The sequence below is a fragment of the Xyrauchen texanus genome, chromosome 5, assembly GCF_025860055.1.
Source record: "Xyrauchen texanus isolate HMW12.3.18 chromosome 5, RBS_HiC_50CHRs, whole genome shotgun sequence".
NCBI classification, from domain to species: Eukaryota; Metazoa; Chordata; class Actinopteri; order Cypriniformes; family Catostomidae; genus Xyrauchen; species Xyrauchen texanus.
In genome coordinates this window covers 45844102-45857272 of record NC_068280.1, presented here as the reverse complement: position 1 = coordinate 45857272, position 13171 = coordinate 45844102, and the positions used below count along the sequence as shown (strand labels likewise).

At 37.8% G+C, this 13171-nt stretch overlaps 1 protein-coding gene across 1 annotated transcript in view; it reads left to right on the top strand.

Annotated features, from left to right (window-relative positions):
• The first annotated feature begins 289 nt into the window (after positions 1-289).
• The window catches only part of slc5a10 (solute carrier family 5 member 10), a 44633-nt gene continuing 31751 nt past the window's right edge, over positions 290-13171 (top strand). The window contains exons 1-8 of the mRNA XM_052126997.1: positions 290-400; positions 643-714; positions 1403-1507; positions 1941-2000; positions 2634-2738; positions 3490-3595; positions 7238-7318; positions 12944-13149. Coding sequence (XP_051982957.1) covers positions 290-400; positions 643-714; positions 1403-1507; positions 1941-2000; positions 2634-2738; positions 3490-3595; positions 7238-7318; positions 12944-13149 — 846 coding nt within the window. The remainder of the gene's footprint in view (positions 401-642; positions 715-1402; positions 1508-1940; positions 2001-2633; positions 2739-3489; positions 3596-7237; positions 7319-12943; positions 13150-13171) is intronic.

Sequence of the window (13171 nt, the reverse complement as noted above, 5' to 3'; positions counted from 1 at the left end):
TTATGTGTGTGCATTTATGTGTGTGTTTAGTCATGGGTATTTGGGTGCATGTGCAGGTGCATGTGTTTGTTGGTCTGTGAAACCACAACAAGCACCAGGGTTTAGTGCATCTTCAGGGATGTGTCTCATCTGCCTTGTTGTTTTCATGTAGGTTCAGGTTTGCTTCATTAAACTAATGTGTTTAATGATCAATTCACACACAGAGCTGACTGACCGGAACACTCTGTGTCTTTCTAACCCTACCAGTCTAATTGTTTTAGTCTATGTGTTGTGTGTGTGAAGGCAGGACATGGCGTCTAACTCTACCACTAAATTTTTTGCCCTTTCTCAGTCTTTCAGCGTGTCTGATATCATCGTTATAGGAGCATATTTTTTGTTGAACGTTGCAGTTGGAATATGGGTGAGGCATACGTATGTGTGTTTGCGTATGTGTGTGCATTTGTTGTCATAAACATTATATTATAAGGAATAATAGAATGATTAGTGAATGTTAACTGTATATAGGGAAATATTATCTGTTTTTTAACATTATTCTAATACTTTCTACTATGTAAAGGTGGGAAATATAACTTTATTTGAATTTTGGATGAACATTTGTTGTATGTGTGTGTGTGTGTGTGTGTGTGTGTGTGTGTGTTTAAGTCATCTTGCAGAGTGAGCCGAAACACCCTAAGTGGATATTTCCTGGCTGGCAGGGACATGGCTTGGTGGCCGGTAAGTGAAACCCACAACATTTGAACATACTTATGTTAATTAATGAAAAAGGGATAATAAAGTACATTTACTATTTTTAAAGTATGAACAGATTCTACATTTATATTCAATGAAGAATGATAACGTTTTTCTTTTTTTTACTAAGTTTTATGATTAATGTAAACTTCAAAATTATTTTATTTTTGACTATTTGTAAAATTGTATTATTACGTCAAAGCAGGAAAAAGCAGTTTCACTTTTTAATGGGCAGACAAATTACATTGAAACAAATCTAATATTCAATGTTAAAATGTTATGTTCAAAATGTATGCATGTTTAAAGGAATGTGTATACATTAGGTGATGTGACTGGTCACCTTTTCTTAAACGTTTTCACTACTTTTATCATCATATTTATTTATTTGCATTTTTATTTTTATTTTGCAGTTCAATTAAATATTCATATGGTGTAACACATTATTTTTTAAGTTGGCCCACAAATATTAAATTGTTTTAATTGTATATTATACATTTTAGTAGCAAATGAAGATAATGCTTATTTAAAATAACCCCTTCGGAAAAGGGTGCACACTTTCCTGTTCATTTGAATCACATTTTAGCCAATTTTACCCTATATGTTGAGTCCGGCTGAGAACTGCACTAATATTATACATGCATACTAATATTAACAGTAATGTTAATGGGTGCAGATTGGGGCCTCTCTGTTTGCCAGCAGTGAGGGCTCAGGATTGTTCATTGGATTGGCTGGGACAGGAGCAGCCGGGGGGATTGCTGTTGCTGGCTTTGAATGGAATGTGAGTATCATAACTTTCTTTCAATGTCTCATTGAAAATGCTCTTGTGTTCTATGAGCACTAGGGGGAGTAAGATGTACATTTTCTGCCTCACAACTGCCACAACTCAGCACTGCAAAAATATCTTGTTTTGTTTTACAGAAATATATTGAAACTGTTTTTTATCTTTAAAAAATTTTTTTTAACTTGAAGCAAAAGATTTATTTTCAGGCAAGACAAAATACTCTTACCTTCACGATAAAATTACCTCTTAAAAATTACAATAAGAGCTTTGTTAAACAATTATATGTACAGGTATATATATATATATATATATATATATATATATATATATATATATATATATATTTCCCTGTAATACAGACATAGACACTATTTAAAAACAAGCTTTTTAGAATGTGTGTTTACGCACTTCTGTCTCTCTCTTCCATTAGGCAACTTATGTCCTGTTAGCTCTTGCCTGGATCTTTGTCCCAGTTTACGTGTCCTCTGGGGTGAGTCTTTAACATGCAAAAACCACCCTTTATACTGATTTGGCAAATAAACATATGTGTATTAAAAGTAGATAACCTTTGCAAGGGCCGGGTCTAAGGGGGGCCTTGGGGTTCATTGCCCCACTAGGTTTTCCCTAGTTCCACTGCCATGACAACACAACGCTGTAAACTCTAAAACGACCATGAAAATGTTGATTTAAACAACTTTACAGCTCAAATAATAGCTGAATAGAAACTTAATACACAAGTTTTAACAGAAAAATGTAAGATCTTTAAAAAAATTATAAGTCTTACATTTCTGCCTTTAAACCCTCAATAAATTGGCCCCATTCACTTCCACTGTAAGTGCCTCACTGTAACCTCAATTTTTGATTTTATTAAAGAAAAGGAGGGAGTCTAAATACATTTTTTGTGGGATTCAACATTATGCCACAAATGCTGTCGATTGAGCTTAACTTAATTGTATTGAACCTGGTATTTTCTCTTATGCTGCCTCATGTTCCAGACATACAAAAACACACAAGCGCACTACTTTCTCTGATTTGCCTTTCAGTTTGCTTAGATCATGACATTCCCTCTGCACTTCCTATCTCTCTCTCTCTCTCTCTCTCTCTCTCTCTCTCTCTCTCTCAGATTGTCACAATGCCAGAGTATCTGGGTCGGCGGTTTGGAGGAGAGAGAATTCGCATGTACTTGTCAGCGCTTAGTCTGATGCTGTCTGTGTTTACCAAGATCTCAGTAAGCATGAAATCTCACACATAGAGTGATGTTTTTTCTGTCTCATTCAGACAAATTGCCATTAAGAGACAATAAATACAACAAAAGAAAACCTTATCTAAAAGAAGAAAGGGTTTCATTCAGCGAGTCTTCTGACATAGCTGGCATGTTTGTGCTCCCGTGGAATTATAAGTTGTGAAAGAGAGCGTTGTTTAGCTCTGTTTCAACATCTGTTTTTCACTAAAGACACACACATACATGCAAGAGGTCATGCGCTCTTGTTACTGATTCTTTCTAAGGCAAGCATCACTATTACTGTTGTTCATACCTAGGGTTAGGAATTTGAGGGAAAAAAACTTAAGTATTGTACAAGCCATATCTAGATACCAAAATGTATTTGAATGTCTTCATTTCAGCCCACATACTAAAAGTCAATTACAAAGCAGGAGCCTCTTACCTAACCCTTTCCCTAACCTTAACCATGAGTGGAAGTGATGCCCTGGAGTAACCCTGCCCTCTTTGGGAGATTCTGCCCCCATTTAGAGGTCTCCGCCCTGCAGTTATACCTATGCAATAGAGCGCTCCACTGTGTGTGAGACGTAACAGCACGCAAAATAATGTATAACGTAGATTTAACTACCACCAACAACATTAGAAGAAACGCATGAGACAAAGCTGATACTTCAGTGCTACATAACTGACTCCATTAAGTCTCCTGTGCAATAAAAGTACAAACACTGACTATATGATATTCTTTTTGGGGCATTTGCAGACGGATCTATACTCTGGAGCTCTGTTTGTCCAGGTTTGTTTGGGCTGGAATCTCTACCTCTCCACTGTTCTCATGCTAGTAGTCACTGCCCTCTACACTATTGCAGGTTTGTATTTGTGTGTACTGTATAATGTCCCAAGTTCTCTTACACTGCAATGTTGTAAAAAGTGGATGGGGTGATGTCACATGTTGCATAAACCTCAAGGCTGGTAACAGCCATGGCTGGGTCAAAGATCGCATCTTAGTTCCGTCCCTGGTAATGGGAATGTTGCTGGTTCAATCCCAGCAAGGTGTAAGCTACTTAAAGGAATGTTCTGGATTAGATGCAAATTAGGCTCAATCAACAGCATATGCGGCATAATATTGCTTACTACAAGAAATAATTTTGACTGGCCCCTTGTTTATTTAACCCTTGTGCTGAGTGTTTCTGGTCAAAATTGACTGGCCCACTAAGATTTTTAATAAATCTCTCATATTGCACATTCTATTCCAAGATATTTCATTAGATCTTTTTGTCAACTTAGTAATTATGACATGTTTTGTACTTCTTTTTTGAACATATAATTTTTTTAATTTTTATTAATAAATAATAATAATATATATTTATAATAATATAAATATATAGATTATTGTTGGGATTCATTGAACTGAGCTTATACTGGGCTAGTGAGGAGCACTCCCTGCAGATTAAAAAAAATAATAATAATCATGTAATAAATTAATATCCGCTTCCTTGATCTAAAAATATAGGTGTAATTTTAAGCTTAGAATCTGGACTTTACAATGCATTTAGATAATCCTACAAATTCTTAAATAAAGCTTTTTAATTTGCTGACAAAATAGAACTCTATTGTTCTCATAATTTGCTAAATTATCATCAATACAATTATAATCAGAATTGGCCAAACATTAAAAAAAAATGAGATAGCCATGTGTTTTATATTGTTGGAAAGGTTTCAATTAGTAAAATATAATGAGCAAAGTCGTTTCATTCAGAGGCCAAACTGCTATGAGTATTAGTGTATGAAATTCCCACTGACGATAGGTATAATAAACAGAAGTGTCTCTTTGTCACATTTTTCCTTACTACTTCTAGAAACATACCTATAACATAGAAAATTACATACTGTAACTTGCAGCAGACAATCCCGATTCAAACGAGCCCAAACACAACATAATATGAAAAGTAGATCTTGAAATATTCCTCAAAGAGTGTACATGGAAATACGATGCACGAAAGGGCGCTCAACACACGTTGTGTGTGTGTGCGTGAACTTTGTGTGTGCAAATACACATCCATATCATCTAAGGATTTGGATGCTACTAACAGTAATGGGCACAAATACATGAAAATGTATTTAAAATAGAAATACATAATACCTCAGTTTAAATGTAAATAAAAAAAATTATCAAAATAAAACACAGTATTTGTATCTTGAAAATACATGTAAAATTGGCCATTCAATGAAGTACCATTTTTAGGAATTATAGACAGTAAGCTTACGTTAAAGTTATGTAAAAGGTTTTACATATTTATAGTCTTATATTTTTTTTCTATTAATAGTCTGTCAAATGACATTCTATATGCCATACAAACATACTTGTTGACAAAGATCAATAAGCTTCTCATCCAAATGCAGGTTCAGTCGGCATTCGCAAGCTTTTATTTTAAAACGGAGCAAAACTGGAAAATTTACATTGTGGTAATTTGTATCCATCATTTGTTGCTTTTGCATTATTTCTGCACTGAAAAGTACCTGTTCGTGAAGTCACGGAGCTCGCTCTCTCTCTCTCTTCCTGTGTCTTTTCTGCCGCAACACAAAATAAGTTATCGTGAAGAGTACTTGTGAAAGTGTGTGATTGTTTATCAATCCAATCGAGGCCATATAGAACCTGTCAACATGCAGCTTTCAGTGAGTAAAGAAATGCATCCAATAAAAACACTGTTTTGGTTTAGTGCACGAAAAAAGCTTGGTGACAGAATCTGAGTGCGATGAAAACATTCACATCAGCTTGACGTCTTGTTCGTACTTCTGTAAAAGAAGCAGCTCATTGGTCACTTGACCAGAAGACAAGACCCCGCCTCAGTGACAAAACAAATGTTTTTTGAGTCTTTGAAGCCATTAAATCAGCAGGCAAGTGATTAACACCTCCCACTGTGAGACACTAATGCATGCTCTGTCTCCTTCTGCCTGACCGGTGATTGTTAATTAAGCTAACACCTGAAAATCATTGGAAAAATCGTCTTATTAGACGCCACCTTAACAACCCATAGCTAGCAAGACTGACTAGCTAGCGCTAATGTCCAGTGCTAATGCTTTTTTCCCCTTGCCAGTGCTTTTATTACTTCAAGTTATCTGAAGGCATATCTGAATGATGTTCCATTTTAGCTTGTTAGCTAGAGATCTAGCTAACGATAGCTAGTGAAATAGCTAATGATAGTTAGACTAGCTCGCTAGCTGGCTGCTGACTAGTTTTGATTTCCTCACTGTTGGCATTGCATTGGCTGGCGAGAAGTATCATAGCTACCTTAATATTTTAATGGAAATTAAATAACATTTGCCAGTAATTATTGTTTTCTTGCAAAAAGTAGAATCGACCCCCACCCACCCCCTTTACGTACTCTATATTTCCTTGCCAGAACGCAGAAAATGTGCTCACCCAATGCTAGATGGAGCCGTTCTCTCTGACATTTGAAGCTGCGTACATGAAAGTTGGGGTTAGGGGGCATGCCTGAACTTGTTGATACAGGAAATCAGCAGGCTAATAAAAGAGGTTGACTGGCAAAGATATTTTATATATTTTGATAATACACAAATACCAAACTTAAATGTATTTAGATACAAATTACATTTGACTTTTTCAAAGACTTTACAATACAAGGTACAAAATTGTATTTCAAATACATGTATCTCAAATACTGCCCATCCCTGGCTACTTAATACAAAATATTTCTGTACTTTGTAGTCTAATCCATTCATCTCCACTGGCTGCATGGTCACTTTAGACCGGGAACACCACAGGTGTAACAAAGTTAAATAAAACCAATATAATGTTTTTTTTAATTATATATATATATATATATATATATATATATATATATAACTAAATTGTGTGTTCAGATGCCCTGTGTGAACAAAGTCACAGAATTGTATTCCAATCAGATGAAATAAACCACAGTTTTCCTAAGAAAAAAAGAAAAGAAATAGAGGAACACAATATACGTGTAAAACATTTTTTTATATATTAAGGCTACTTACAATGGAAGTGAATGGGCCAGTTCATAAATGCTAAAATATTGTTTTGTAAGTTAAGCCACAAGACATGATTTTAGTGTGATAAAATAGCTTTCAAACATTTTAAATGTAAAGTTACATTCAACAGTGAAAGTATTTTAACAATAAATAAATAAATAAATAACACAAATCAACTTTAACACCATGCTGCTCCAGAAGGACTGTCCCTGTAATAACAGTACTTTAAATTGCTTTGGATAAAAGCTTCTACTAAATGACTACTTACTGTAACTTTCTCATTGAAGCAGAAAAGTGGATCAGTAACAATTTCTGCCATGGTAATTATAGACTACACAACTGATTCCAGTATAATGACATAATTACTTTAATCTGCGGCTCTGATGTCACTTGATTCACTCTTCTGTCTAAAAGTGCTGATTCTGACTCGACCTCAATGACTTGTATCACATTAAAGTATCATGAGAGAAATGAGCAATACCCTGTTTCTCCAGGTGGCTTAGCTGCAGTAATCTACACCGATACTCTGCAGACCTTCGTCATGATCATTGGAGCAGTCATCCTTACCATTACAGGTCAGTCAAACTCAGTCGACTTCACTTTATCTCTGTTGGCTTGCGATTGACAGCACAATGGCAGTGATGTTATGTCAACTGTCATTGTAAGAACATCTTGAAAGAGAGACTGTTGACAACTGATGGCATATTTGGCAGACACATTTTTCAAGTTACATTGTATTCAGAACCCTTAATTTTTTCACATTTTGTTATGCTGCAGCATTATGCTAAAATGCTTTAAAACAAACAAACAAACAAACAAACGTAAATCTACACTCCATACCCCATAATGACAAGGCAAAAAACAGATTTTTGATAACTTTGCAAATTTATTGAAAAGAAAAACTAAAATATCACACTGAAATACATATTCAGACCCTTAGCTCAGTACTTAAGTTAAGCACCTTTGGCAGTGATTACAGCCTTAAGTCTTTTTGGGTATGATGCGACAAGCTTTGCACACCTGGATTTTGGTATTTTCTGCCATTCTTCTCTGCAAACCACTCAAGCTCAACCGTCGGTGATCAGCCCCGGTCGGCTGTTCCGTACTATCGAGTTCTACCGGCTCAGACCTGACAAAACACGGGACGAGACCAACTCAACCCTGAGGTTGTAGAACCTAGCAAAGGTGTTGTCCAGCCGCCGCTCTGCAGATGTCGGCTAAGGTGGTGCCGCATTTCTCACAGAAGCCCTAAACGGCTGAGGTGTGCGAGCACCTGGTCCCTGTGGGCGCATATTAACTCTCGAGTGTGTGCTAGGATGAGCCAGTCGTCGAGGTAATTGAGTATGCGGATGCCCACTTCCCGTAGCGGGGCAAGGGCTGTCTCTGCGACCTTGGTGAAGACGCGAGGGGACAGGGACAGGCCGAAGGGGAGGACCTTGTACTGATACGCCTGGCTGTCGAACGCGAACCGTAAGAAGGGTCGTGTCGAGGCAGAATGGAGACGTGGAAGTATGGGTCCTTCAGGTCTACTGCCGCGAACCAATCGTGATGCCGAACGCAGGTTAGAATTCGCCTCTGCGTGAGCATTTTGAATGGGAGTCTGTGTAAATCCGGTTGAGAACTCGCAGGTCCAAGATTGGCCGCAACCCACTGCCTTTTTTGGGTATGATGAAGGGCTGTAGAAACCCTTCTTCATCTCGGCTGGAGGGACAGGCTCTATCGCGTCCTTGAGTAGCAGAGTGGCAATCTCTGCTCGTAAAGTGCTGGCGTTTTCACCGCACATCGAAGTGGAGCGAATACCGCTGAAATTGAATCGCGAAGAGACCGAACTGGGAGACGGGGCGTTGAGAAAGCGGGCTTTGTCAACGTCATGCATCTTGACCAAGTTCAGCCACAGGTGGCGTTCCTGGACCAAGATGGTGGCCATCGATTGCTTGCGCTGTGACCTTCGTAGCCCTGAGAACGAGGTTGATGGCAGTTCCTGCAGCACGTCGGGATTGTGACTACCCTAGACCTGGCTCCAGGGATGAGACAAACTGGCCGTGAAGCGAGTCGCCGTCATCCCGAGCGCAGACGGAAGCAAACGAGCGTGCTGGGGGGCAGGTGGTTCGTGGGGCTGTGCCTGGCGAAATAGAGCCTGCTGCCATCCTCAAATCGCCTCCATTGCCAGCCGGGTCATCACACACAGCTCGCTGATCACACAACCGTTCGGTTCCGAAGAAAATAATCTGTCTGACATTTGCTCCCCTTTATACCATATGTCCGGGGGCGGGAATGCAAATTCTGTCTGCCAATATGACATTGGTTCAGAGGTACGCAAGGCTCTCAGAAGAGACCCCTTGTGTCACTACAATCGACACAACGTTGAGTGAGTGACAGAAGGGGAAGTCCAATTGTGTTCAAGTCCGGGCACTGGCTGGGCCACTCAAGGACATTCACAGAGTTGTCCCTAAGTCATTCTTGTGTTGTCTGTTGGCCTTTGTATGTCTTGAACTGAGAAGAAGCTTCTATCTGCCCACTGTGCCATAAAGCCCAGATTGGTGGAGTGTTGAAGTGATGGTTGTCCTTCTGCAAGTTTCTCCCATCTCCACACATGATCTCTGGAGCTCAGCCAGAGTGACCATCGGGTTCTTGATCACTTCTCTTACCAAGGCCCTTCTCCCCAGATTGCTCAGTTTGGCCAGGCAGCCAGCACTAGGAAGAGGCCTGATTGTTCCAAAGTTCTTCCATTTAAGAGTTATGGAGGCCATTGTGCTTTTGGGAACCTTCAATAAAGCTGAAATTTTTTTGTAGCCTCCCCAGATCTGTGCCTCATCACAATCCTGTCTCTGAACTCTGGAAGCAGTTTCTTTGACCACACTTGGTTTTCGCTCTGATATGCATTTTTAGCTGTGAGAACTTATATACACAGATGTGTGCCTTTCCAAATCATGTCCAATCAATTTAATTTGCTACCGGTGGACTCCAATCAAAGTGTAGAAACATCTGAAATATGATCCAAAGAAATGGGATGCACCTGAGCTAAATTTCAAGTGTCATATCAAAAGGTCTGAATACTTATGTCAATGCGATATTTCAGGTTTATATATATATATATATATATATATATATATATATACACAGGTGAAACTCGAAAAATTAGAATATCGTGCAAAAGTTCATTAATTTCAGTAATTCAACTTAAAAGGTGAAACTAATATATTATATAGACTCATTACAAGCAAAGTAAGATATTTCAAGCCTTTATTTGATATAATTTTGATGATTATGGCTTACAGCTTATGAAAACCCCAAATTCAGAATCTCAGAAAATTAGAATATTACATGAAATCAATAAAAAAAGGATTTTAAATACAGAAATGTCAGCCCTCTGAAAAGTATAATCATGCATATGTACTCAGTACTTGGTTTGGGCCCCTTTTGCATTAATTACTGCCTCAATGCGGCGTGGCATGGATGCTATCAGCCTGTGGCACTGCTGAGGTGTTATGGAAGACCAAGATGCTTCAATAGCGGCCTTCAGCTCTTCTGCATTGTTTGGTCTCATGTCTCTCATCTTTCTCTTATAATGCCCCATAGATTCTCTATGGGGTTCAGGTCAGGCGAGTTTGCTGGCCAATCAAGCACAGTAATACCATGGTCATTGAACCAGGTTTTGGTACTTTTGGCAGTGTGGGCAGGTGCCAAGTCCTGCTGGAAAATGAAGTCAGCATCTCCATAAAGCTTGTCTGCTGAAGGAAGCATGAAGTGCTCTAAAATGTCCCGGTAGACGGCTGCGTTGACTCTGGACTTAATAAAGCACAGTGGACCAACACCAGCCAATGACATGGCTCCCCAAACCAACACAGACTGTGGAAACTTCACACTGGACTTCAAGCATCTTGGATTGTGTGCCTCTCCATTCTTCCTCCAGACTCTGGGACCTTGGTTTCCAAATGAGATGCAAAATTTGCTCTCATCAGAAAAGAGGACTTTGGACCACTGAGCAACAGATCAGTTCTTTTTTCTTTAGCCCAGGTAAGACGCTTCTGACGTTGTTTGTTGTTCAGGAGCCGCTTGACAAGAGGAATACTGACATTTGAAGCCTCAGTCCACTCCTTGTGAAGCTCCCCACACATTTGAATGGCCTTTTCCTGACAATCCTCTCCAGGCTACGGTCATCCCTGCTGCTTGTGCACCTTTTTCTTCCACACTTTTCCCTTCCACTTAACTTTCTATTAATGTGCTTTGATACAGCACTTTGAGAACATCCAACTTCTTTTGCAATTACCTTTTGAGGCTTTCCCTCCTTGTGGAGGGTGTCAATGATGGTTTTCTGCACAACTGTCAGGTCAGCAGTCTTCCCCATGATTGTGAATTCAACTGAACCAGACTGAGAGACCATTTAAAGGCTCAGGAACCCTTTGCAGGTGTTTTGGATTAATTAGCTGATTAGAGTGTGACACTTTGAGCCTACAATACTGAACCTTTTCACAATATTCTAATTTTCTGAGATTCTGAATTTGGGGTTTTCATAAGCTGTAAGCCATAATCATAAAAATGATATCAAATAAAGGCTTGAAATATCTTACTTTGCTTGTAATGAGTCTATATAATATATTAGTTTCACCTTTTAAGTTGAATTACTGAAATTAATGAACTTTTGCACGATATTCTAATTTTTCGAGTTTCACCTGTATATACATAAATTTGCAAAGTCATCAAAAATCAGTTACTGATTTTACTTTCTAAATGCACTGTATGTGGCTTACACAAGGGTTATAGGGTTATATATATGCATGTACAGATATTTCATATTTTCAACAAATCCCACTAGGAGGAAAAATGTATCTTACATTAACTGTGATGGTCGGCTGGTTATAGGGCAGGGAAGTATTCACAAGGGCTATATCTTAGTAACTATACAGTTTTGAGTCAAAAGATCAATTGCACAAATTTGTCCAGAAGAGGTTTTGTATGCTGGTTTTTAAACACCTAGCACAAAAACCCTCTTAAAATAGAATATTTTTGAAGAATAATTGGTTCACTCCACATTAAAATTCCAGTGTCATCGTATTTGTGTAATTGCTGTAAAAAAAAAAAAAAGAAATCTTGTTTCAACAAAAGTGTTCGTGCTGCCTTAAGAAAAACTGTAACATTGCAATTTGCATGCCACAGAGCATGCTGGGAATTAAAATATGTGAGCATGATGTGCGTAGTACCGTTGAATTCTTTTTATTTCAGATCAAAAGTTCAATAACTTGTCACAAGTTCAGCCAACAAAAGCTTGGATAGTGATCTCAACAAGATCAATCCAGGGTAGTTATTCTAACTCTACATTTTAAGTTATGATAACTAAAAGTTAAAATAATCTGTTACATTGTTGATTGAACACAGTAAAACCACATTTGCATATATTAGGACAAGAATAAATATATAATGAAGGTAGATTTTAACCTAAAGTTTCACCAAATGTTCTCAGGACAAGGATAATTTTCATAAATGTAAGGTAAGGGCAAGTTTTCACCGATGTTTAAGTGCCATATATGTTCTTGTTGGTCAAAACAATGGTTTTATACATTTCTACATTAACTTTCACATTTGTGCCATTTGAAGAATAATTTTGTGCTTTATAATCGTTTTACTTTTAAAATTTAGCTGGAAAGCTTTTGATAACCATGAAAAAGTTAAATAGGTTTTATATAGGACTATAGAAGGCTATATAGAAATTGACTTAAAAAATAAACCTACCCCAAGTAATATTCACTGGAGTAAAAATATGACAACTAGCCCCGGTCTCCCCTTATATGTTTAAAGAAACTCTATATTGTGAAATTGGCAAATAATAGGTAGCCTAATATGACTTATAAAAAAAAAAAAGATTTTCCACATAATGTGTCCTAACCAGGTGCAATGTGAAAAGTTTCGAGTGACAACTAAATGTGAAGATTCAGAATGACCAAGATTCTGAAAAGAATCCTATGGAGTAATATATCAATGAATAAAATATCACTATGACATACACAAAGTACATTGCTTAAACAAGTTAGAAATTTAAATAGTATTTTTTATTAGAAAAAATACAAAATTTACATTCCATTTGTAATACAAGTTAACCACATGTTGTTTCGACACTACTTTAAAAAGAAATATATGTTGAACTCTACATTTGACCAAAATCATTAGTAGATTTGTCTGATATGCATCTCTGCACATTACAGCATTTAATAAGATTGGAGGCTACAGTAACCTGGAGAGCGTGTATTTGAAAGCTGTGCCATCTAAGATTATCCCAAACACGACATGTCATCTGCCAAGGGCTGATGCCATGCACCTATTCAGAGACCCCGTGCATGGAGACTTACCCTGGCCCGGCATGACACTGGGATTAACCATTCTTGCAACCTGGTACTGGTGCACTGATCAGGTATGTATAAACATACACAAAT